This window comes from Podarcis vaucheri (genome assembly GCF_965113315.1).
Source record: "Podarcis vaucheri genome assembly, chromosome: 5".
Lineage (NCBI taxonomy): Eukaryota > Metazoa > Chordata > Lepidosauria > Squamata > Lacertidae > Podarcis > Podarcis vaucheri.
Window position 1 is genome coordinate 58,987,273 of NC_138763.1, and position 25,701 is coordinate 59,012,973.

Below are 25,701 nucleotides of genomic sequence, written 5' to 3' on the forward strand. Positions count from 1 at the left end.
AACGAGCTTAATTTATCAACATTCAGAATGTGCATTTAAAACCCATTGACTAATTTCTGAACAAAAATACCCTTCATTTGCTGGAGTTACTGCCTCCATCAGCAAACAGAACTTTTCATACAAGCATACTAAACCTTGCACAATAGGGGCAAGGGGAAATAAAAAAAGTCCTTGATCCCAAAGTAGTGATCCCAAAGTTTAGACCAGAGGTGGGAAAACCTTTTTCATATAAAGTTTCATACCCATAGTGGGCAGGGGGGTCAAGGTCAGTAGTGAATGGGGGACATTCCATTTGTTTTAGACGCTAGGTATGATGAAAGCTTATCAACACCATATCAGAGCAAGCAAAATTTAACTGGGTACATTCCGCATCACCCCAAATTCAGTCACTGGTTATTTCTATTTACAGTGGTACCTCGGGTTATATACGCTTCAGGTTACAGACTCCGCTAAGCCAGAAATAGTACCTCAGGTTAAGAACTTTGTTCAGGATGAGAACAGAAATTGCGCAGTGGCGGCGCGGCGGCAGCAGGAGGCCCCATTAGCTAAAGTGGTGCTTCAGGTTAAGAACGGACCTCTGGAATAAATTACCGTATTTTTCGCCCCATAGGACGCACTGGCCCATAGGACGCACCTAGGTTTTTTTTTGGGGGGGGAATAAAGAAAAAAATATATTTTAGCCCGAGCTTCCCCCAACCCCAGCCGCAGCTCTCCCACGGCTAGCGGAGGACTGCGCGAAACCCGAAGCTTGGGGCGTGCTGAGCTCAACGCGCCCCAAGCTTCTGGGTGTCGGCAAGCTCATTCTGCTGAGTAGGGTCCACAACTTCCACCCCAAAGACTTGCACTTATGGCAGGGTATAAAGCAACCCCCACCTCATCTCAGAAGTTGGAGGCACATTGATCAGGGTTTGATAATCCCCTGTTCAGGAGGCAGCAAATACACTTAAACTACCAGCTTATTAACACATAACTATGCTCTTTGCGTCACAAATTAAAGTTGGTTAACTGCAAATTAAAGTGGCTATCTGTGTGGCTAGTTCTTTACCCGCCAGCTTATAAGGGGTATTGGGCTACTTCACTGTTGTACCAACACTGGAAAGGCACAGTAGCTCTAGTAAGACATCAAATAAAATAGGCACATGTATTTCATGTTGGAATCTTGCCTTTCATAACAATGGAATATCTGTGTCAGTTTTTGATTGAGATTTATTCATGTCAGAACCTTTAGATCTTGCTTCCTAAGCTACTCATCACATTTACACCGAAAGGTTTAAGTTAAGTGTTCTGTTCTACATAAGAATGTGTGTATGTATATGTATTTGCTGCTAATGGAAAGAAAGGTTTGTTCGGTAAATGAGGTGTCTCTTGTTAAGAGCGTATGTACTTCTGTGAGGAGGAAAAGGCCAGCAAGCTTGTTATCAGGTTTTATTGCAGCTCTCCCAAGAAAAAAATGTTCCTTTTCCTGCTGTTAGATTTCTTTGGTGTCAGACAAATATTATATATGCCTTATCGGCTTAATGAGAAAAGCTGTAAGAGAATATAAAACTTAAAAATAAAATAAAATCTGAATTGTGCCCAAGGTATTTAGTCATCACTTCTGATCTGATCACTTATTTATGTAGTAACTTTATTAGCATAATGAAATAAAATTTTAAAATAGATAATTAAAAGCCAGCATGCCATTAGTTGTTTAAATTAATTAAACCTGGATATTTTTAGTAATCTACGAAGTTTTTTTTTTATGAAAGTCTGAATGCATCCACCTTTCCTATATGCAGCAGTGTGGCAGAGCTCTGCCATTCATATTACCTCTTTCCTGTTGAGTTGCTGCAGCATACCAGGACCAAGAGAAGAGAGAGAGAGAGAGAGAGAGAGAGAGAGAGAGAGAGAGAGAGAGTTGCAAGGTTGTGTGATGGAAATGTGCCAGCAGAAGCATGGACACATTTGCCACACCCCTCTGTTCCATTTTGCTGTAGTGACTCAGCCAGACAGAGGTCAGGTGAATGGTGCAACCCCAGCACACCATCTACTGCTGCCTGTGTGACATGCATGTGGAACAGTCCTCTGGATGTTGCTGGACTATATCCCCCATCAGCCCCAGCCAGCATGGCAATAGTCAAGGCTGAATGGGAATTGTAGTTAAACAATTTTGGAGGGCCAAAGCTTTCCCAATTCCGCTACATGGAATATAGAGCTTTCCAGTATTTTTTCTGTGGGAACTGGAGTACAGTGGTACCTTGGGTTAAGAACTTAATTTGTTCTGGAGGTCTGGTCTTAACCTGAAACTGTTCTTAACCTCAGGTACCACTTTAGCTAATGGGGCCTCCCGCTGCCGCCGCTGCACAATTTCTGTTCTCATCCTGAAGCAAAGTTCTTAACTCGAGGTACTATTTTTGGGTTAGCGGAGCCTGTAACCTGAAGCGTCTGTAACCCGAGGTACCACTGTAAAATGAATAGTTGTGGAAATGCAGTCTCACATATACTGTATCTAATCCCCCGCCCCAGAACTGAACTGTCCATGATAGGCGATACAATTCTATTTTGAGGAACCTATTTTATCTGTGCTCCATCCTGTAATTGGTTAATTAAATAATCATCCTGAATTATAACCATGACTGCTCTAAGGGCTTGGGGTGGTTACAGTAATTATTTGTCACAGTATGTACTTAGCAGGCCACTACACGCAATATAGGAAAGATGTGTTCACAATATAATAATTTATTAGATTAATATAACTGTCCATCAATAAAAAAATCCCAAATGACTTACAACAAAATATCAAAAACAGAGAGGAATTCAATAACCTAATGTGATTGTTCCGTCTTCAGAACAGTGCCATTTATGCTTGCCAGACAGAAAGATCTCCCTCCTTCTCCCCCCATGTGCTGCTTTGAGGGTTCTCTTGAACCCTCCCCCCCAGCTGATTTGAGGGTGGGCACGGGACGTGGGTGGCACTGTGGTCTAAACCACTGAGCCTAGGGCTTGCCAATCAGAAGGTCGGCGGTTTGAATCCCTGCAACGGGGTGAGCTCCTGTTGCTCCGTCCCTGCTCCTGCCCACCTAGCAGTTCAAATCATGTCAAGTGCAAGTAGATAAATAGGTACCACTCCGGCAGGAAGGTAAACGACATTTCTGTGCGCTGCTCTGGTTTGCCAGAAGCGGCTTAGTCATGCTGGCCACATGACCCAGAAGCTGTCTGCGGACAAACGCCGGCTCCCTCAGCCTATAGAGCGAGATGAGCGCGTAACCCCAGGGTCATCCGCGACTGGACCTAACGGTCAGGAGTACCTTTACCTATGAGGGGACACACTAGGTGGGTGAAAGGCCCGTTGTGCTAGTGTGATTTGTGCTGACTCCTGTTTGCACAATTACTTAGTTGAATCCAGCCCAAAGTATAGTGAAAAACATTTTTGCATAGAAGCAGCATAAAAGGTATAACCCTAATTAAAAACTGCTTAAAAGAGGAAGCAAAGAACATTATTTTTACTTTGTGCTGCAAAACTAAAGAAGGTTCCAGATGAGCCACTCTCAGGAGGTTGAGGTGCCAATGCTAGAAATACCTTCATCGTAACCATATGCCTTCCTTCAGTTACCAGGTGCACTCTGGTCAGGGTCTTAATATAAGATCTTAAGGTTTAAGCAGGCAGAAGGTGGTGATCTTAAGCCACTTAGGAGGTTAAAACCCACAATTTAAATTGCTCCTGGAAATAGAGCCAATACAACTGGTAAAACATCTAGTATCAATTAGTAATCTTGGGGCTCTATTTTGAAACAACTGCAATTTCTGGACTGCTTTCAGTGAAAGCCCCTTGTATACAGTACTGCATTGCAGTAGTCTAAACAGGCTGTTACATTCATCACTTATCTGCCCCTTCACTAATCTCCCCTTCAAATATTATGTATTTTTTAAAAAGTTGCTATTTAAGGTATTTATATACTCTCTCTCTCTCTCTCTCTCTCTCTCTCTGTGTGTGTGTGTGTGTGTGTGTGTGTGTTATTGACCATGCCATGGGACACATAGGAATCATTATCATCATTCATTATCTCATTCATGAATTCCTTCCTATGAGACATCCCAGAGTAATTTACAATGTAATAGAACAATGGCATATATAAAAACAGCAATATCATTTGCATATATAAAAGCATATATATAAATCAGAATAACACCACTTATATTAAATTAATTTGAATCCAATACAGATGCTAAGTCTCCACTTAGCAGGTTGTCTTCAAATGGGAAAGAAAGGACAATAGAGAAGGCACTGCTAAACATGTTGCTAACACATATTTTTTCATATTATGTGAAGTAGCTCTAAATTAGTGGAAAAGGAGGAATCAAACAAGGAAAACTAAGCAGAATCTGGCATATATAAATACATTTAAGCATCCTAATTATGGCTTCTATAACAATTCCTAATTGACTTCCTGCTAGAAAAGGATAGTGACAGGAGCCAGACTATCGCTGCCAGTTTTTCTTTTTAAAGTATGCGTGCATATGATAGAGTTGTTTAAATTATCTTGTCAGCTACTCAGCACTCTTACTGAACAGTTGCATAAAGTGCTGCTGTTGCTACCTGAACTGAACAGTTTTGCACACTACTGAAAGTCATCCACATCCTATGAGTATCCACCCCACCTTCTTGCCAATCAGAAGAGTTTTTCTGCTGTGTTTTTAAAAGCAATAAGTCTTTTTTTTTTAATTAATTTGGTTTTTCAGATTAAAGTTTTACAATCACATATCCAACATACAACATAAAGACAAGATTCCAAAGAATTTCCTGGTCTTCCCTCCTCCCCTTTGTGGGTCCTATTAATCATTTTCAATTCCAAGGTGCTGCGGTCCCTTCAGCCCCCCCAATAAAATATTTGAGGGGGCCGGGCCCCCCAAAGTTAATAGGCATTGCCATTCAAATGGGGGGGTGCCATGTCTTGTGATGGATTATGTGGGGCAGGGCTTACTCCCCCCCAATATTTTACTCAGGTTGGCAGCCCTGAGCAGTGCCCTCTGTGATGCCAAAATTCAGTGCCCCCCTGTACCTCTCCTTCCATTCTACATCGTAGTTGTGGCACTCCTAAGGCTCTGCAGCCAGTATGGCCGAACCGGTTACGCTCCCCTAAATCCTTCTCTGATTTGATCTGTATTGGAAAGTAGAAGGGACAGAACACATCTAAGCTAGGGATGGGAAATATTTTTCAGCCTGTGCTTTCCTCATGAGGAACCTTCTGAGAGCCACATGCCAACAATGGGCAGTCCAGAGGCAGAACTGTGCAGAACAGTGGATATGACTCTTGCCTCACAAATGCCAGAGGTTACCAGACATGCACATACAGTGGTGCCTCGCAAGACGAAATTAATTCGTTCCGCAAGTTTTTTCTTCTTGCGAGTTTTTCGTCTTGCGAAGCACGATTTCCCATAGGAATGCATTGAAAATCAATTAATGCGTTCCTAGGGAAACCGCCTTCAGACCAGGTCCGGGGACAGTCTGTCCCCCGACCTCTTCTGAAGGCTGGGGGGGGACAAGGGCTTTTCTTCCCACTGCCAGCCTTCAGAAGGCTGTTCTGAAGGCTGGCGGTGGGAGGAAAAGCCCTTCTTCCCACCTCCCGCCCCGCAAGCTCCGGGGACAGGAGGGCTTTGCTGCCGACCGCCAGCATTTTAAAAGCCCCTGCTGTCCTGGGGCGATTTTAAAATGCTGGCGGGCGGGAGCGAAGCCTCCGCTGTCCCGGGGAGATTTTAAAATGCTGGGGGTCGGCAGCGAACGCTTCGCTCCCGCCCGCCAGCATTTTAAGATCGCTCGGGACAGCAGAGAAGTCTCCGCTGCCCCGGGCGATCTTAAAATGCTGGCGGGCGGGAGCGAAGCGTTCGCTGCCGACCCCCAGCATTTTAAAATCTCCCCGGGACAGCAGAGAAGTCTCCGCTGCCCCGGGCGATCTTAAAATGCTGGCGGGGGGAGTGAAGCGTTCACTGCCGACCCCCAGCATTTAAAAATCTCTTAAAATGCTGGCGGGCGAGAGCGAAGCGACCCCCAGCTTCGCTCCCGCCCGCCAGCATTTTAAGATCGCCCGGGACAGCAGAGAAGTCTCCGCTGTCCCGGGAAGGCAGGCGGGGGGGGAGCAAAGACTTTTGCCCCCCGCCGGCCTTCAGAAGAGGTCCAGGACCTCTTCTGAAGGCCGGCGGGGGGCAAAAGTCTTTGCTCCCGACCGCCAGCGATTTAAAACAGGTCCCCGGAGATTTCCCTATGGGCTTTCGTCTTGCGAAGCAAGCCCATAGGGAAATTCGTCTTGCGAAGCGCCTCCAAAACAGAAAACCCTTTCGTCTTGCGGGTTTTCCGTCTTGCGAGGCATTCGTCTTGCGGGGTACCACTGTATTTCCACCCAGGCAAGCTGGAATCAAGGACACATTCCAGTCAGGAGTGGGTGGAGCAGGGTTGGTGAGGGATGGGGCCTGGTGAAGAGTTACAAGGGCTGGATAGAGATGCCTGGAGGGCCGCATTTGGTCCTTAGGTCTGAGGCTCCCAAGGGCTGATGTAAGTCATCTGTAGAAGCTGCTATGTAGAAGATGTATGCTTGCTGTTTTGTTACTTTTGACATTCTATGTGTTTTTGCCTCATCATTGTTCTTTCTCCCAAAGCAAGTGTTGTTTAGAGAACGAAGACTTTCCATCAAAGTGATTCTGCTTAAGTAATTGGTTTCAATAATTAAGCAGATTTTTAAAAATGTAATCAATTCTATTTAATTTTTCATTATTCATGAGTTTCAGATGTCTTCAGAGAATTTAAACTCCCAAATTGATTTTGTAGCAAGAGATTATAAGGTTGACCAATTTGGAACTTTGTCTTGGTGATAGAGGCAGTATCGGTAATTAGATGGATGAACCTGATCTTTCCCTGTTCACTATAAAAGGATAGTGGAGTGAGCTGTGCCATCGCTGTCTTTTTTCTTTCTTGTCATTTTAAGGATATGCCACTGAGCTATATGAATATCTGTACCGTATGAAAATTATGTAACAGCTTTCACTGCAAAAATAATTAGGACAAAAGCTTATGATTTCCTGATGAGCTTGTTCTTTGTTTTAAAGTCATAGTTTTAGTTAGTGTATTGACAATGAATTTAACTTTCCAAATGCAAGACAATCAATAGGACAATCTCATAACTCACAATGTTTCTGTTTCCTGTCTATGATGTCATAAAGCTCCATGTTGGTCATAGCAATGAAATGAATATCAAACAAGCTGTTTCTGGTTGAGCTGAAGGTCAAGTCACTGTTAATCTGGTTTCAAATATTTTGTGTGTTTTTAAATAGTCCAGCTGCTCTTTTGGGCAACATGATGATAGATTTTATGCAAATATTTTGCATTTTGGCATAATCTTTTCAGACAATTAATAAACTTACAATATAATAAAGCAATTATTTCCACATTTAACCAAAACAAGAAGTAAAGAATATAGGTTTTGATATTTTCTCCAACAAAGGGTCTTGTTGGAGAACAAGTATGACTGGCACAAATTCATTTGGAGATGCTTTTGTCATCTTTGGAATGTTTATAGCAGGACAAGCTGTGTGAACTGAATGTTTGCCTGCTACAAACCTGTCATGGGGCCTCTGTCTGTTAAATGTGTCAAGCAGAATGATCAGCACTTGGTTTATTGGAAATAGAACTCATATACTCCTATAACTTTTCATTAAGTGAAATGTAATATAATATTGTAGGTAATCTTAGCTATCTTAGAATGAATTACCTGAATTATTCCAATATATACCTTATCCTGAACTTAATGGAACACAGTGTAGTGTGTCTTAATACCTTTATGAGAAAAGGAAAGTGCACAGAGCATAGGATTAGTGATGGTGTGAATTTGGAATATGAACTCGCCTAGTTTGGAAAGCCAAAACCCATTACAAACCAGACCCAGGCCTTTCAAGGATCAGCTGGTAATGAAATTCATCCTTGCTACCTGCTGGCTCCCATTGCCAGTATTTTAATCCACTTTCAAAGCAAAAAGGTTATTCTTGGAAAGGGGAGTAACTGATGGTAGGGAGGGCTCACTAGAGACAGTACTGGTCATTCTGACACTCAGGATTGTATTTTTTTGCCCAAGGCATTGGAATTTGTAAGTTCTTTTGCTTGCTTCACTGAATTTTGGGGAGAGTAAATAACAAATTCCCAGCTTGTTATTTCCTGCTGGGGAACATGGGATCTTAGTTTCCTTGGCTGCTCTGGAGTTCTAAATTCCCATGCTCCCCAAAAGCATATGATGCTCCCAAGCATGCTGTGGAGTGTTATTTCCAGGCTGGCAAGGGTTTTCCTGTTTCTAGCTTTCTTTCCCTGTCACTGGCTGTCTCCTACTCCTTCTCAAAAGTAAGCATATTTGGAGAGAAGGGTGAGGGGAACTGGCAAGTTTCTAGTTTTCTCAAAAATAAGAGAAGATTGAGATTTGTGTGCATAGGGTTATTGATTTCAAGGGATTTTCACCCATCATTGCATATGATAGTTTAAACTTGGATACAACATTTTGCATGTCAAAAAAATCCTTCTGTAATCATCAACTATCTTTACAGTATGCATCCTTCCCTGTACAGTGGTACCTCAGGTTACATACGCTTCAGGTTAAAGACTCCGCTAACCCAGAAATAGTGCTTCAGGTTAAGAACTTTGCTTCAGGATGAGAACAGAAATTGGGCTCCGGTGGCACGGCAGGAGAAGGACGCCCCATTAGCTAAAGTGGTGCTTCAGGTTAAGAACAGTTTCAGGTTAAGTACGGACCTCCGGAACGAATTAAGTACTTAACACGGGGTACCACTGTATTGAATGTTAAACTGAGAAGCTGATGTATTGCTTCAAGTTAGCATCAGTTGTTTGAGAAAATGGTAGAATCATAGAACTGTAGAGTTTGAAGGGGTCTTGATGTTCATCTAGTCCAACCCACGGCAATCTGGGAATCTCAACACATAGTCCCCAAGCTGATTTCAAACCATACCAGATCCTGCTTAGCTTTGCAAATGTGCTAGCGGTTTTTATTGCTACATCTCTAGGAGGTAATGCCAGTTGTCTTTAGGCTCTGAATTATATCAGTGTTTGATGAATAGCCACATTCCGCCCCCCCCCCCCTGTTTACTATGGACCAGATGGGCAAAATTCCATCTTACTATAGGAGTAACATACTTGAATGTCTTTATAATGGATGCCTGTTGCCTCTAGTTATAGTATCTTCTTTGCTTTCATTCTGAGGGATGGTCCACTTATGGCTACAACAGAATAGGTGTTTAGTGACAAACTACCCCCAAGTCTAAGGGTTTACATTATGTCTATTGACTAATTATTTTTTCTTTTTTAAAGGAACATAATTTTAAGCACCGAGAAAGTAATATTTCCACTATACAGTACTTGCTAAAATGGTCACTAAGGACAGGCTGACAGAAATATGGAATGCTTTATGAAATTTGTTTGTCATCCTTGTGCTGGGGCCACGCTAATCTGTGTATTTTTCCAATTTTTCTATAGATTACTTGCATTTATAAAATGTAAGACATGTTTGATTGGTTGCTTAACTAATACACTTGTTTAAAAGATGTGAACCTGCAGATACTGAAAAAAAGTCATTGTTCCTTGTGTGTGACCAAAGGGTGGTTATGCAGGAGGGGCCTTCTTGGTAGTTGTGCTGAGACTTTAGAATTCCCTCCCTGGGGAGATGCACCTTGCTGCTTTTTTGATGGCATCCAGATTCCAAGTTAAAACTATCCTGTTTAAAAGCCATTTATGAGAAAGTTATTTTAAAATTAAGTTGTATGTTGCTGCTGTTTTGTATTTGCTATGTGGACTTACTGTCACCTGTTATAATTTTATTTCTTGGAGGTTATTGCTTACTTATTCTCAACTATCTTGTGGATATTTTGTGATCAAAAGGAAAGATATAAATATTTCACAAAAACAAATAAATGCTTAGGCTGTGCAAACTTTTGTCACAGCAGCTGAAGTCCATAGCTACAATGCAAAATTGTTTTACAGTTCTGTTTATTGTATTGCTGCAAAGTGGGGGAAGGTACGAAAGAATAAATAACGCAGCGATTGTCCTACAGTGCTTATGCAGTCCTAGCCATATTCCTGTTTGAATCAAGATAAGTGTCAGACATGTGAAATGATGTAATTCATTTGTAGGAAGACATTCCATCTCAAAACCACGCCCTCCAGTTGTAGTTGTACGCCATGTAAGCCACCACAATATTCACCTTAGTTGGGACTTGGAAGAACAACGAAAAGGTCCTCAGGAACAATGGTTAAAATTTTCAGTTGAAGAAGAGGACACAAAGTTGCATAAATATGGTCTAATTTATACGTAAGTAAAGTTGTGCTGCCCCCCCTCCCCGACAAAATAATTTGAAAGCTTGGATAACAAAGCTGACATACTTAACATAAATCAGTGGTTCTGAAAATGGTCTTTGTGGTTGTAGGTGTAACAAGAGTTTGTCAATACTTCCATGCATTGCAGACTCTTCCCCTAAATCTGTACATCTCAGTGGAGCAAGTACCACTCAAATGACTTGAAAGGGGAAGGTTCTATAATCATGGAATCAAATCATTAATGGGTCTGACTTGTTGCTGTTGGATCCCGAGAGTGGACCACATGACCCTTCTTTATCCAGTAGTTCTCTTGTTGCTTTTTGTGGCTAAAGCATAACTCCTTCACTATTTTACTCTTGTTTCTTTTCTTCTAACGTTATGATTTAATTTGTAAAAAGTTTTCTTAATTGTTGAAAAAGTCAGTACATTAAACGATAAAATTGATCTTCCTCTTGATTTTCGGGGGGGGGGGAGTTTTATTATTAGTTACATTGAGCATTTGGAGAGGTGGTTTATGTGTTGTAAAAGTAAAATAAATAAATTGACTGCAGTGCTACATAAGCTACCAGTGGTCCCCTGACTGCTCTGATGTTTGCTCTGAGACATCATACGTTCTGTTGTCATCAGAAAATTTCTATGTAGAGTTTGTCACTAGGTGGCAGAATTAGACTGTTTGAATACTACCTATTTCATCATATGTCAAGCTACATATCTTATACTATAAACAGTGCTTTAAAATTTAAAGCGTTCTGAGCGTTCTAGGAAACAATCTCTTTACAATGTCAGACAGCTTAGAAGGATTTTTGCTTTTTACCTAAAGCAGTAGCACATGGCAAAGTAATGGTAATACTGATAGACATTTTTTGGTATTCCAAATATTATATGAAGACATTAAATTAAAATATTCAAACCTGAACTTTTGCCCTTGAAAAATGTGCTGGGAGTATATATTTGACGACATTTATGTAGATGTTCTAGTTCTTGTTTTTGAAGACCTGAAGTCCTTGGGTGATATCCAGCGTAAGTCATACTCAGAGTAGACCAGTTGAAATGGTAGATTTCACAGAGTCTACTCTGAGTATGACAGATATTGGCTATCACCCTTTCTTTCCTTTTGGGTTTTAAAGTATGTACAGCTTAGGTATTCATGTAGGCTTGAGAAAACTTTGGATTTGTATGTGCAGTTAGGGCAAATGAATTTGCAGATGGATTCACAGTGACACAACAATAATGTGGATTTAAAAAGAACAATTTTGGCACATATTTCCCATCTAAGCAGATGGTTTTTTTTCCAGTGACCTTCATACGTTCACAGTTACAGGTGTTTGGGAGTCAGTTTTTAGTACCATTTGTATTTTTAATTTAATTTTAGAGTTAGTCTTGTATAAACAAAACATTTGAAAATGATTAATTTTTTTTGGGGGGGGGGAACATTACTCTGTTTTAGGGGATATGCTCAACAGCATGTGGTGGAAGGTCTTGAACCTAGAACAACCTACAGATTTCGACTTAAAGTGACAGATCCTTCAGGGGAGTCCGCTTACAGTACACCTGTTTGTGTAACCACAACAAGTAAGTTGGCAATTCATTGTTAATTCTAAGTATGCACAATATAAATTTGATTTCTACCCAATGAAAATAGCTATTAAATGGAAAGCAGAAGTTTATTAAGTAAATCTAACATGCAGCACTGCTCTTAATTAAGCATTTTTATGGAGTATCTTATTTGGGATACATTTTAGACCTTTTGCATTTGCTATTTCTCACTGTTATCTAAAGTGGGGGGAAACCCTTATCTTAAAATGTTTGCTTGCTTTTTTGATGTTGTCTTCTCGCTATTCAGCCCTTAGCTGCCCAAATTAGAAAACAGGACAAGAAACCTCATCAGTTTCATAAAGTCCCCATGCTCTTTAATGAACTGAGCTAGGCATCCAGACAGTATTGATTATTTAAGAATTCAATCTGCAAAAATATTCTCTGTGGTGATCCCACAATGAATCACTACATCTGGGTGGCTAGCTAAAATCCAGCCATTAGGAACAACATGTACCACTTTGTGTCCTTTTGAAGATACATATCTAGTAAGAAGCGTGCTTCTTGGCAACAGAACTGCTTGTCCTGGGAGTTAAGAATGGAGTGTTGTATATTCCAGTCCCCAAGAAATCCATGCACCTCTCCACACTCCCTGAGTTGGGAGTAAATTATCCTGTTGAAATCAATAGACTTCTGTATTATATCAAATAGGTTCACAGCCAAAAGCTTGCAAGTGATTCACTGATTTCCCATTGTGCTCTAGCCCATGGTGAGCTATCCTATAACATTTTAGTGAAAGTATGGCTGAATCCCTTTGCCATTGCTTCCTGTGTAACCACCAGAAGCCCATTAGACTTTAGCATCTTAATATAACATGCTCACATTTGTCCAAAGGCCGCCATTCCTGAATTGAAACCTTGTTCTGAAAGTAGTGTGAGTTTTCGGGGGGGGGGGGTCTGGGAAATAATCCTATGAAAATTAGGGTAAACATTTCAGTTTGCATTGGAAAAAATTCTGATACCTAGAGAGTGATCTAATTGAGCATGCTTATTTTACTTACATTCAGTTAACAAAGCAAAACACTTTGAATGTACAAAGCTTGCCAAATATTGTATCAGCAATTGGCACCCATTCGTTGTTACTAATGCGTTTATGAAATGGAAAATTTTCCTCAGGAAAAGAAAGCATTGGAAAGAATTCTGCCCGTCATTATCTAGAAATATGTTACGTGTTTGGCATGTTCATAGTTCATTTTAATATTGCACTTCACATAATGTTTGCTTTCCAAATAGCATAATGGACTTGGATAAAAATCTGAATTGTAAAACCAGGATTTTCCTATACAATGTACAGCTTTATTATATGTAAATATTCAAAGCCATTCATATTCATATTTCATAGCTTCGTTGTTTTAATGTGCATGTTAGGAATATGCACATTAAAACAAAATGTCTCTTTTGGTTTAGCATTTGCATTCAGCTGGAAAAAGCCTTCATAAATCAGAATGCAAGTACTTTGAAAAAGGGTGTGATGCTGCTTCTTTTTTTCCTCAGGTAAAATACAAGAAAGTCCTGTTTAAATGAGGCGTGCAATTTTAATCAATTGGTCCCTAAAATAGAAAGACAAACAGCTGCTGCCTGTTAATTGGAGAATGTCTTCACCAATGAGTTCATCATTTATTCAGTTTCCAATAGAGCCTTCAGTTCCATAAATAAAATTCTTATAGCCACATTAGAATACATTGCTCTGTTCATCTGCAACCCAGTACCATTTTATGAAGGATTTATTTCAGAAGACAAAAGCATGACCTTCACCTATCCAGATTCCTTTTGTTTATCCAGTAATCACATTTATTGTGTGGACACAATTTTAATGAGTAACTATGTCAACCTTAAGCTTCTTGTCTGAAAGTTTTATGTATTGCACATATATTTTAATATAACTTCAAAGAGAGAATGATTGTACATTTTAAATTGTTTCTCTTAGCTTTTGGTTCTTTTAATTATTTGCTCCTACACACCCAAATTGTTTTTGAGAACTGTCATAGAGGTAAACTATGGTCAATATGGGAGCAGCATGTGCTTAATAGAAAAGGTCTCCTCAAAGACGTAATAAAGGGCTATAAACATAAATTGAAATAAAAGCATACACCTTTTTTGTCCAAATGCATTATTCATACAACAACCCCAATATTATTATCCACTCCATATTGCAGATGGTGGGGAAGGCATTAGAACTAATGGGTTGCCTAAGCCCTAAAGCTACCTCAGGAGTTTGTGATTGAGGTGAGATTTGAAGCAGGGATTTCCTCACTAACACCTTTTGCTACTCCCCCCCCCTTTTTTTGCAATGCAGAGACTCAACAGTGTGCACAACATTTTAGATGTTGTCATTATTCATGAGTGTTTATTTGAGAGATGGTGCCCAGGTTTTAAAAATAAATAAACAATCGTCTGGGTTTTTTGTGTTGTTTTTTTTTTTTTAAAAAAAGATTTCAAAGTCACCTTTGAAACATTTCATCTTTCTGCTAAACAGTGATAAAAGGTCTATTGTTTAATTTAGGAACCTGGGAGGTGTCCAGATGCTGTTCTGAAAAATGTGAAAGCTAGTTATTTGACAGCATTTTAATAGCTGACAGAGTACCAGCAAAACAATTTTTTATCCATCCTGCTTTCATGCATTGTTTTCTTCAGGTGAACCAATGAGTGGAGACCATCTCCATCGTGCTGTTAGCAGAAATGATGTAGATCAAGTCCTTACTATTCTTAAAGGAAGGTGAGAAATGATTCACCTTTTAAAATCTTCATATCTATGTAATAATGAGTGAAAGATAATGACAATTGCATGACAAATTGTGCTCTGACAAAGTGTCATTTTTCCTGTCACCTAAATATTAATGTTAAGCTTATATGTTAAGCTCAACGTGATAGATTTCTAATTGCAAATTATGCTGTTACAGAAATGGGTGCTAATATGTATGTGTGTGTCTGTGTATAGATATATATAGATGCGCGTGCGCGCACGCGCACGCGCGCACACACACACACACACACACTATAACATTGACCCCTGTGTGTAAGTAGAAGGCAGGCATTCTATATAACTGACAGTTCCCTTTCCTAGTGACAGCACTAGTGAGAGCCAATGTGGTGTAGTGGTTAAGAGTGGTAGTCTCGTAATCTGGGGAACCGGGTTCGCGTCTCTGCTCCGCTGGGTGACCTTGGGCTAGTCACACTTCTCTGACGTCTCTCAGCCCCACTCACCTCACAGAGTGTGTGTTGTGGGGGAGGAAGGGAAAGGAGAATGTTAGCCGCTTTGAGACTCCTTCGGGTAGTGATAAAGCGGGATATCAAATCCAAACTCTTCTACTCTATCAGAAAATGCCACTGCAAAAGGTCCTCAATCCTTGGGAATGATTTTTCCGGGGAATTTAGAGGTTGATATAAGAAATAGGAGCATAAAAATACCCTTTCATGGGAAAAAACCATACTGTGCTTCTTGGATCTAAGCCATATAATTCTTTTAAGTTATGAAAGGCAGCAATGATCCATGGAGTTGTGTGTTGAGGAGCACTAATCAAGGCAGACTTGGTGCTCTTGTTGTTGGGCACTGCAAGGTGAGCAGCAAAGACATGAAGATTACTATATGAGCATTGTTCAGCTGCTGACTGGCCAGTGCATGGTGTAAAATGTGGGCCATGATGTCAGTGGCCCAGTCTACTTGCTTGTCAGCAGGTCATAACTGCAGGGTGCTGACCTAGTAGGTTCATAGCTTCCTGCCATCTAGAAGTAAGAACACTGTGCCCCCGCCTCCTCCATTGGGACACAGTGGTGGCAACTTTAATGTATCCTTACCACTGATGAATAGGCAGAATATGCACCTACGTATGTTGAGAAACATATTGGAGAAGAACTGTAGTGATGGAAATGTTTGAAATGATAACGAGTCTACTTTTTTCTTTTTTGAAAAGGCAAGTGGTGGTAGATACACTCAATAAACTAGGATTTACAGCGTTGATGGTTGCTTCACAAAAAGGATATACTAGGTAGTATTGTAATATTTCTTTTACCTTTCTTGTATGAGACTTTGTACAGATCAGAATAGTCAGTTACAGTTCTCATTATTTTTGTGGTTTGGGGTGTGTGTGATATGAAGTTGCCATTATCTGCTTGAAATTCAGGGATAGCTGATTGATGACCCATTGTAATATCTAATCGCAAACCAATTTTATCTGGCCCTCCACTAACTACCTAATCCCTCCCCCAGCAAAAAAATTAAGTAACAAGATTCCCCACTTCAAACTCCTCTCGCTCTCTTTCATATTGTATGCATTATATGTATTTATGCATATTATATGTACTGCTATGCCTGGGCATATATGATTCATTACTGTGAATGTTTGATTAGACAGCAACAATTTTATTATGGGGTATTGGAATCACTGACAGAACAGTAACCTTCAAAACTGCAGAAGGTGGCCACCTCTCCTTTCAGATGTATTAATTTTGGAAACCCCCCCCTCCAATTCATTCCTTAAATACTATTTTATAGCTACAGGCCTGAAACTGATAATTTATTTAGTGTTCAGAGTATGTTCTTTCACATTCATCCTCATAACACCACAGTGCAATGAATAATTATTCTTTGTTTTGTAGACTCAGAGCTAAGACTGAAGAACAGTGACTTGCTCTTGCTCAAAATTACCTAGTTAATTATAAACAAAGTTTGGCTTGAAACCAGAATTTTGTACAGTACTCTAGTCAATGGATCACATCAACTTTGTATTCTAGACTGGCATAATGTGCTGCAGCAGTTGCTGTTGTTTATAGTTGTATTGACTTACAAGGCAAGCTGTTAGTTGGTAAATAATTTCAGTGTGGCATATGAATTTGCACATGGTTTGAAGACAGTGGTCAGTTTGCCACATAACAATTTCTTACTATAGCAGCCATCAAAATTGGCACCCTAACTGAATATTCTGCTAGTTGCTGAAAAATAATATAATGCAAATGTTTTCTATCTAGACTTGCACAGATTTTGGTAGAAAATGGAGCAGATGTGAACCGGAAGAATGCCAGTGGGAAAGACAGGTAATAAATGCAGTACATTGCCTCATCAGATAACACGGCGGATGTTGATATTGTGGACTTAAAAAGTATATTTAATGTAAACCTGTGTCTATGGGGAGGAAATGTCACTGGGATACTGTCTGCATCAGTAATAATGCCTTAGCTAATGCTGATCTGAAATGGAACTCTTAATTTTGCAGCTTTTGTTCCCTGACTGTTGTTGATACTTTGAGGCCTGGGCAACACAATGCTGCCATTCTCCCACCACCTGTTGGCAATGGCAGCAGTACATACATAGCTTAGCCCAGGCATCCCTAACCTTCGGCCCTCCAGATGTTTTGGACTACAATTCCCATCATCCCTGACCGCTGGTCCTGTTAGTTAGGGATCATGGGAATTATAGGCCAAAACATCTGGAGGGCCACCGGTTGGGGATGCCAGGCTTAGCCTAACATTCTGTATCGGAGCTTGACATCATTTCTCTACTACATGGTTCTTGATGGTGATGGGAAACACAACATGACATGGATGGAGGAGCAGTAAAATGTGGAACAGCATGGGTGCAACATTTGTGAACAGCAACAAAAAAAAAAGCAGATTAAAATTATTATTTTGTGGGGAGGGATTGGTTTTAGAGCCCATAAACCCTCAAATTTGACCCATGTGTGGCACTTCAATTTTCCTTGGAATGAATGATAGCCATTAATTTAAATGGCAGAAAGTAAAGCTATACATTCAGAGGCACAAATGGACTAGGCTGAGGCTGATAACTGAAATGAGAAGCAGGTTTCTCTCTTCTCAGGTGTTGCAGATTGCAGCCCATTTATAATGGGAGTGATGGTTGTGACAGCCTCTCCTGACACTACTCTGATTTGGGTATTGTTTCTTGGTTGGTTGGTTTTTTTTACAATCAAACGGTATATAAATGTTTACAAAATAAATATGAAAATAAATTATGAAATTTTTTATAACAGTGTATGACATAGTAAAAACTGCTTATGTATATATAGCATGAGATATATTTGCATTTCCATTATTTTGTGGAATGTACTTTTGCTATTCTATGAAGCTTGTTAAAATTTGCTTTAGTTGTTTGTTTCCTTAAATACCACTTTTGTATGCAAAGGGCCATTGTGCTCTTTCCCAAATATTCAGTCTGTTTAGTGCATGCAACACTCTTACTGTCCAGGAAGGACTTTAAAGTAGTAAAGTAAGCCAATAGATACATATAATTTAGGACAACCAGTCAAATTAGCAAGTGAACCATGTTCATCAGCCAGCAGAATGAACTTCTGCTCAATGGGACTTCCTTTTTCTCTCCTTCAAACAAATGCCGATAGAAGCCCCGTTTTAGACCTTCTGCTTTCAGCCTGAGAAGGTCAGGGACTCAGCAAGCAGGGATGGGGTTATAGGGAATATGGTTGGCATATACCCTATCCAGGCAGAATGTCCAGCCAGGGCTAGTTACTCATTTTATGGCCCAAATCAATAATAGTGTCTGTTGGGTTTCCCCAAGTGTTTAATAAACAACAAGGGTGTTCCGCTCTTTTTTTAAAAAATAATTTCTGACAGAATTAGTTTGATAAATAAAGTTATTTTACTATCTCCTCAAGACACGTCCTTATCAGAGCCTTTCCTGGACCAACTCTAGCCTCAACTCGCTGCTGATCTGTTGACATATCACCTACTAATTACTAACTTTTCATTTGCCCACACTTTGTCTTTCATATCTGTTTTGGCAGTCTAATGTCGATCCTAAACTATTCAGGCAGTTTCTGGTTCTGGCATTTGGTGTGGATTGTACTATGTTGAGAGTACCATGTTGAAAGTATCAGCAGTATATATAAAAGAATCTTCCTGAACACAAAAGTATGGTGATTTTCTAAAAGTAAATTTGTCCAAAGACCTCCAAAAAGCAGTCTATACAAATCAGAGGAAAATACAGAATTACAGCAGTTAGATGTCAGCATATAAGCAGCAGCAAGAAATAAGATACAATAACCCATAGAATAACAATACAGTTTTTTAATAACTTGGTCTATGAGCCGGTTAATTTCTAGTATTACTTAGATATCTACACAAAATCATGCAAGTTTTCTTCCCAATGATATTTTAAGTTAATCTGAAAGGCCTGCTTTTAAAGGTGTTTCATAAGTGGTACTAGATGTCCCTGGTAATGTTGGCTGATGTTCTGTGGTTGGGAAATCGTAAATCTTACACTGAAGTCAATATGTTGTGTCTTCAGTTGATGTCTAGGATTTTGTTCTCTATGGAAATATTAAAATGAAGTAATGTCTCAAAAGATTCAACAGAATCCTCAGTGATACACACTGAACTGCATATGTTAGCAGTTACTAGGAAAATGTTCTTTTGGTTTTTTCTTTGGCTATTTTTGCTAACCCCAGTTATACATTTCACAAAAGCCCTTATTTTTTATATATAAAGGCTTCTTTTACAATTATCAGCCCATTTTGTCCATATGGACAATTGGATAGCTTCTAATTCTAATAGCTTGTTTACATATACTTTATGTAGGCTTCAGTTTTACTAGTAATATAATAGTGATTATATCAGTGGTCATATAACATAGCAATATACAGTCATAAAATGGTGTTTAACAGAAAATTAACCAACTTAGAAGAGTATTTAGACTAAGGTGTGGCTCACTTAAACAATACTTAATTTTCTATAAACTGCAAAATAACAATGTTTTATGTGTTAATAAGTAGTGTTTTTTGTTTCTTAGTTTAATGATAGCTTGTTATGCTGGTCACCTGGACATTGCTAAGTATCTCAGATCCCAGGGAGCTTCTTGGTTATCCAGAGATCTTGGGGGATGTACAGCTATGCACTGGGCTGCTGACGGAGGACATGTTGATGTTATTGAGTGGATGGTCAAGGATGGTTGTCAGGTATGGTGTTCATCTGCATACTTTGAAGCAGTTTATCAGTTGTGTACATGCCACTGTATATAGGTGTGCTGTTAATCATTATGGAATGCTGCACCAGTTGTTGCCGTAATTTCAAGGTTATGAAGAAATTGTATTACCTGCTTTAAAAAGCTTGTATATAACTTTAATAGTCATTGGTTACTGTATTTGAAACTAATCTTGTTTACATAAGAGGATACTTGGTGGAATAGATTCAAATGACCAAATAAATATATTCTAGGTTTGAAAAAAGTACAAATTTTGGTTGAATCCAGTGTGTGGTTGAATACAGTTGTGCAATGTGACTTTCCCATCCTGTCCTCCCCACTGTGATCTTCTGTGCTCCCCACAAAGCTATCCACTCTGACAAGCTGCTTCTATACTATTTTTTTATCATTTCCACTGTATTCCTCTGTGTCACATCCTTTCCTAAGGAGCCCTCAGGAGAGGCATTTGAAAGGCCCAGAGGACGGCAATGGAGAATGGAGGTCCTTGAGCTTGTTTGGAGGTTCTAGCAGGGGAGCGCAGCTATCGTATACCCTTGACCGAAGAACGGTACACTCCTATCTGGGATGGTTGTCCTCTTCCACCTAGTGCGCAGCTTCAGGAGGGGACGCACATGGAGCAGAGAGGGAGGAAGGGGACACCCGCCTAGACAGCCAGATCAGCCCAATCAACCCTGGCAATCAATGGGGTGGCAGATGTTGCAGCCAGATCACCCTCACATCGAACATACTCTATCTATTTTCCAAAGTTTGGTGAATTCTGATCGTGTGACCCATTTGTTCTCGGTAGATGAAGGCAAACTTTCCCTTGTTGTCGGAGTCACCAACAAGATGATCCCTGAAATAATTTTTAAAAACCAGGAAAAGGAAGTTCAGTTGAATATATACATTATTGGATTGTATCCAGTACTGTTTTTCATGGGCAGGGTGGGCTTCTTCTCATACAATAGGACTCTTACCTCCCTATCTCTACCCCCCTGCAGCTTCCTGTATACCCTGAAAAACTGCTCTGGAGTGTTGGGAACCCTCTGGGACAGAATTTTAGGGTATTGGGGAACTGCAGTCGAGTAAAGTGAGTGGAAGTCTGCTTGTACAATACTTGATTCCACCCAGTGTATTGGAAGAACTAATAAATTAGGAATTATAATACAAAATGAACATCAAATATTATGTTAGAGTCAATTTGAAAAACACAAACACACAAATTATAAGTGCAACACCTGCAAATGTAACAGGGAAATAAATGTAAATTGTAAGTTAAAAATATGGAATGAATGGGCATTATCTTGACCAATAATGCTACCACTGCTGTTGCTATTACTACACTTTTATCAGCAGCATGCTGTGCACTCTGCAGATAACAGTAATGACACCCTCCTTGCCAAGAAGTGTTCAATCAAAATAAAATGGAGAGGATGAAACTGAAAAGCAAAGCTGTATTAAGGCCAGTGAGTCTGTAAAATAAGACTGAATTTGGTTACCTGGCGGAAGAAGGCCCTGACAATGTCAAGTGGTCTAGGAATGATTTTATGGAAGGAATAGATTTTGAAGTGGGAGCATGAATTGGGCTGATATATAGAAAGGGCTAAGGAGGCTGCTCCAGGCATCAAGAACTGCACAGCATGAGAAATAAATTGCTGGAACAAGCAGGAAAGAGTGATGCTGAAGATAGGTAATAAGCTCAGCAAGTATTCAACAGAACAGAAATCTTGTCAATTTTCATTGAATTCATGTTTCAAGTATCAGAAGAACATCCTTTCTTTGACAGATTGATCCTAAAGACACAGGCTTGGAGTGGACTCCGCTGATGAGACTATGTGCAATAACAGGAAAAGCAGATGTGGCCACAACTTTACTAGACGCTGGAGCTGATGTGAATGTAAAAGATAAGGATGGCAAGACACCTCTCATGGTATGCTCTGCTGCTAAGCAGTGTGCTGGTATATTTTGGAATACACTGTGCAACCTCCTAGAAAAGTGCTGTGTGAAAAGCAACTCCAAATCCAGAGTTCTCCTTTTTGTACACTTTTCCCCAATATTTTTGTAGTGCACTAGAGTTTATGTTTTTGTGGTGCAAGTCTCCAGTTAAAAAAACCCAACTGTGTAAAAAGCATATGTTAGTGAAGTGTGCACAAAAATATATATTTGTGAGAAAAATGCACAAAAATGCTTTATGTTAAGGAAAATTGCTGGCAAATGTGTATATTAGGATAAATGCACCAAAACGTACACAAATTTTCAGACAGATGCAGAAATGAGGTGAACTGAAGACTGGAAAAAATAAGAAACTGAAATCAACAGGTTCATCCACTCCTGCCACCAATACAATGTGGGGCTGCACTAGACTTGCTGCAAGTGATCTGCACAACAGTCCATGGAACTGCACTAATATATACATACTCAAACTTTTGTCTGCTCTTAGAAAGGTGTTTTGAACTTACTTGTATACTATAGAATGAGGAAGTTAGATGCTTTGCTCTCAAAGATCTGTAATGTATGAAACTGAGTTATTAATCCTGCCTGTTCCCTTCAACAAGGTTGTGTTGGTATAATTTGGGTTAGGGTGTGAAGCTTGTTTACCTGGTTGTCTGTTTACCTGAGAACTACCTGCTCATTCCACCAGTTTTCTTCTGCAATGTGAAACATTTTGATAAGGCGGTGTGTCAAGAGGTCTACTTAAGAAAGGCTTCTAGGTACTAGTGCTCCATACTATTCCCCGCCCCATGGAATATATTTACTGTTGTGGAAAGCCTTTCTTGCACAGATGACAAGTCCTTTTTCATTCACTACTACTTTTGCCCACAGAATGCAATGGCTGTGCTAGAAGCCTTTTTACCTGTATTGGGATGACAGGAGGATTTTCAAAGTAACACTTCACTTCCCCTTTGATTTCTCTTATTAAGGCACTTTATCTCACAATCTCTTTTCTAGTTTGGTGCATGAAATGAAGTACGTATGAGCAAATTCAAATGTTTCTTTAATAGGATGAGCCCTCTTATTCCTTCATACTTGGAAATTCATCTTTCTGAAGTACTGCATTTGTATTTGTAGATTCTATAAAGATCAAAATGCTCTGTTAACATTTTCATTCCAGTCAGCACACAGAGAGAGCGAGCAAGTACTTCTCTACCTTTACAAACAGGTGTTTGGGATGATATTTTAATGATCTGTAGAAGCAGGTGTACTATTGCCAACCTCTAAAGGCTAATATTCAGAGCCTTCATGTAAAGGCAGACTTCAATGCTGCAGTAGAGGATGGAGATCGTCAGAACTCCAGGAGAGCCTAGAGAAGTTCAACATACTGAAGCAATGCACAAATGCCTTGTAGCAAATCACTCGACTATCACTGCTCCTATATGCAAAATTCTGGTCAGGATTATATAGCTTAAGATCACCACATACACTGTTTTACTATTTATGTAAGGCATCTATATACCACTTAATAATTAGCATTGCTAAGCAGTGGGCATAAACCTAAACTAGACGGAGAATATAATGATAAAAATTCATCGTAAAACTGAACACAACCCCTATGGGTTGCATTCAGCTAAGTCCTACTCAGTCAGCCCTTTGAAATTAAGATAGTCATGTCTATTAACTTAGGTGGATCTACCCTGAGTGGGACTTGCATTTAATACCACCTCTGATATTCAGTGGTGTAAATGTAAGCTGTTTCAGTTGTACACTACTATAAATGTGTTGTGCAAAATACACTTGGGGTGCTATGACTGATGGCAGCTTCTTGTTAAGTCACAGATTCACCCCCATGCAATGTTTGTAAGGCCCTTAGATATTCAATTCCGGCTGCTAGGCCATGTTTAAACTTCTTTTGAAAGCTATTTAAAAAGCTTGGCATACTTGTAGTTGGTTGATGATAACATTGTCAAGAGAATATTTAAACATAGTCAACAAAATTAAAAATAAATAAAGCACAGACCCTAGCTGTCAGGAGTATAGACCAACTCAGTCCTCTGTTAATGTTCTATCTGCTTATTCTAAAATACACACAGCTATGTGGCTGTCAGATACGTTTGTGTGTATCTCAGTACCTGAAATGAAGATGCATTTGTTACATTCCTTCTAAAAGTGATACCATGCCAGTTCCTCATAGAAGTGGTAGTAGCTTTGACATTTACTTCTCATCAGTTGGAGGCTGCTCAAAACAGTAACTTTCAGAGTTGGAACACAACAGTGTTTGGAGTTTATTTCCAAATTTGGGATGGTGTTCTCATATTGAGTAATCCTTGCATTGTGTTAGTAGGTAATCTGTGTTGGCTTTCATTGAAGAAAAAGGTGCCAATTTTTCTTTTCTCCAAAATATTTCCAATAAGAGAACAAGTTTATTTTATGCAAACACCCAACTATATAGAATTTCCCCCTAATCTTATTTCCAGGTGGCAGCATTAAATAACCATGAAGAATTGGTAGCATTACTTCTAGAAAGAGGAGCAGATCCTGATGTTAAAAATGAGGTAATAGCAGTAAGAGTAGCTTTTTCAGCACCTGTTTTACACACACATCCAATAACTGTTTAAAATAACAAAATTAACATTTTTTGGGGGGGATTTTTTTTCAGTTTGGCAAAGGTGCCCTGGAAATGGCTAGAGGCATGAACAGGCAGGTATGGATATCTTTTACTTGAACTCGTCTCCTGATTTCTATTCTTTAAGCATTTTATCCTCATTTGCTATTTTCCTTCTCTTTTTTAGAGTGTGGTTTCAATAATAGAAGAAAGGAAAAGACAATTAAGTAATGTGAACGTGGATTCTTCCCCATCCTCTGCTACAATTGTGTGAAGCAGACAATTTGAAGCCTAATCTTACCTACGAAGGAGGTCAGGCCACAAGGACTAAATCCTAGTTGTTTTCCTTTTTCCTAATTAGCTGTTACACACTCTTGGGTGCCTTGATTAAAATGCTAACTTTGCTTCTCCAGCATTTTTCTCTGGCGTCTAAATTCATCTACATTTTAGCAGCATTATTTTCTCATTATGGTCAGTTTTTACAGTGATCCTATTTTTTGCTCTTCTGTCCTCTTGTTCTCATGCTAGCAGCTGTTCCTGTTTCATGCCCTTGAGTAGTAGCAGTCACTGACGTTAAGGGCAAAACAAGAACATGCCATAAATTATCATGTAGTTTGCTGTAGAATGCATGGCTACTCTATAAATAAATAGGTGGCATAGTAGTAGTAGTAGTAGTAGTAGTAGTAGTAGTAGTAATAATAAATTTTTATTTATACGCCGCCCTCCCCAGCCACAGCAGGGCTCAGGGCAGCTAACAAGCAATAATAAAAACAAGTTGAATGAATACAACTTAAAATACAACATTAAAATATTGAAACATTAAAATATTAAAATGCAGCTTCATCACAGGAGGAGAAAGGAAAAAGAAAAAAGAAAGAGGGGGAGGGAATCAAATTGGTTCAAAGCCAAAGGCCAAGCGGAACAACTCTGTCTTACAGGCCCTGCAGAAAGAAATCAGATCCTGCAGGGCCCTGGTCTCATGAGGCAGAGCGTTCCACCAGGCCGGAGCCAGTGTTGAAAAGGCCCTGCCCTGGCTCTGGTTGAAGCTAATCTAACTTCCTTAGGGCCCGGGACCACTAGGGTGCTGCTATTTATGGACCTTGAGGCTCTCTGTGGGACATACCGGGAGAGGCGGTCCCGTAGGTACGAGGGTCCTTGGCCGTGATGTAGTAGGCCAAATGGCCAGGGCGGGGGAATGGAGAACAGGATTGGGAGCACAACATTGGAGGTGGGGGCTTAGCGCTTTGTCTTTGCCATGGCCCCAGTGGGAGTTGCGTGCATGCGCGTACTCTCTCTCTCTCTC

General features: G+C 39.9%; 1 protein-coding gene across 4 annotated transcripts in view; it reads left to right on the forward strand.

Moving 5' to 3' along the window:
• FANK1 (fibronectin type III and ankyrin repeat domains 1) overlaps positions 1-25,701 on the forward strand; it is a 32,737-nt gene that overhangs the window by 1,519 nt on the left and 5,517 nt on the right. For 2 of the 4 annotated variants that reach the window (XR_014219900.1, XM_082222932.1), the window contains exons 2-11: positions 10,157-10,334; positions 11,787-11,911; positions 14,566-14,647; positions 15,843-15,917; positions 16,897-16,962; positions 19,688-19,853; positions 21,645-21,788; positions 24,271-24,348; positions 24,453-24,497; positions 24,586-24,710. Coding sequence is in view for 3 of the 4 variants with exons in the window: in XM_082222932.1 (XP_082079058.1) it covers positions 10,157-10,334; positions 11,787-11,911; positions 14,566-14,647; positions 15,843-15,917; positions 16,897-16,962; positions 19,688-19,853; positions 21,645-21,788; positions 24,271-24,348; positions 24,453-24,497; positions 24,586-24,672 (1,046 nt within the window). In the remaining variant the exon portion in view is untranslated. Of the gene's footprint in view, positions 1-10,156; positions 10,335-11,786; positions 11,912-14,565; positions 14,648-15,842; positions 15,918-16,896; positions 16,963-19,687; positions 19,854-21,644; positions 21,789-24,270; positions 24,349-24,452; positions 24,498-24,585; positions 24,811-25,701 lie in introns of those variants that run through there. The other 2 variants (XM_082222933.1, XM_082222931.1) reach the window with 1 other exon arrangement.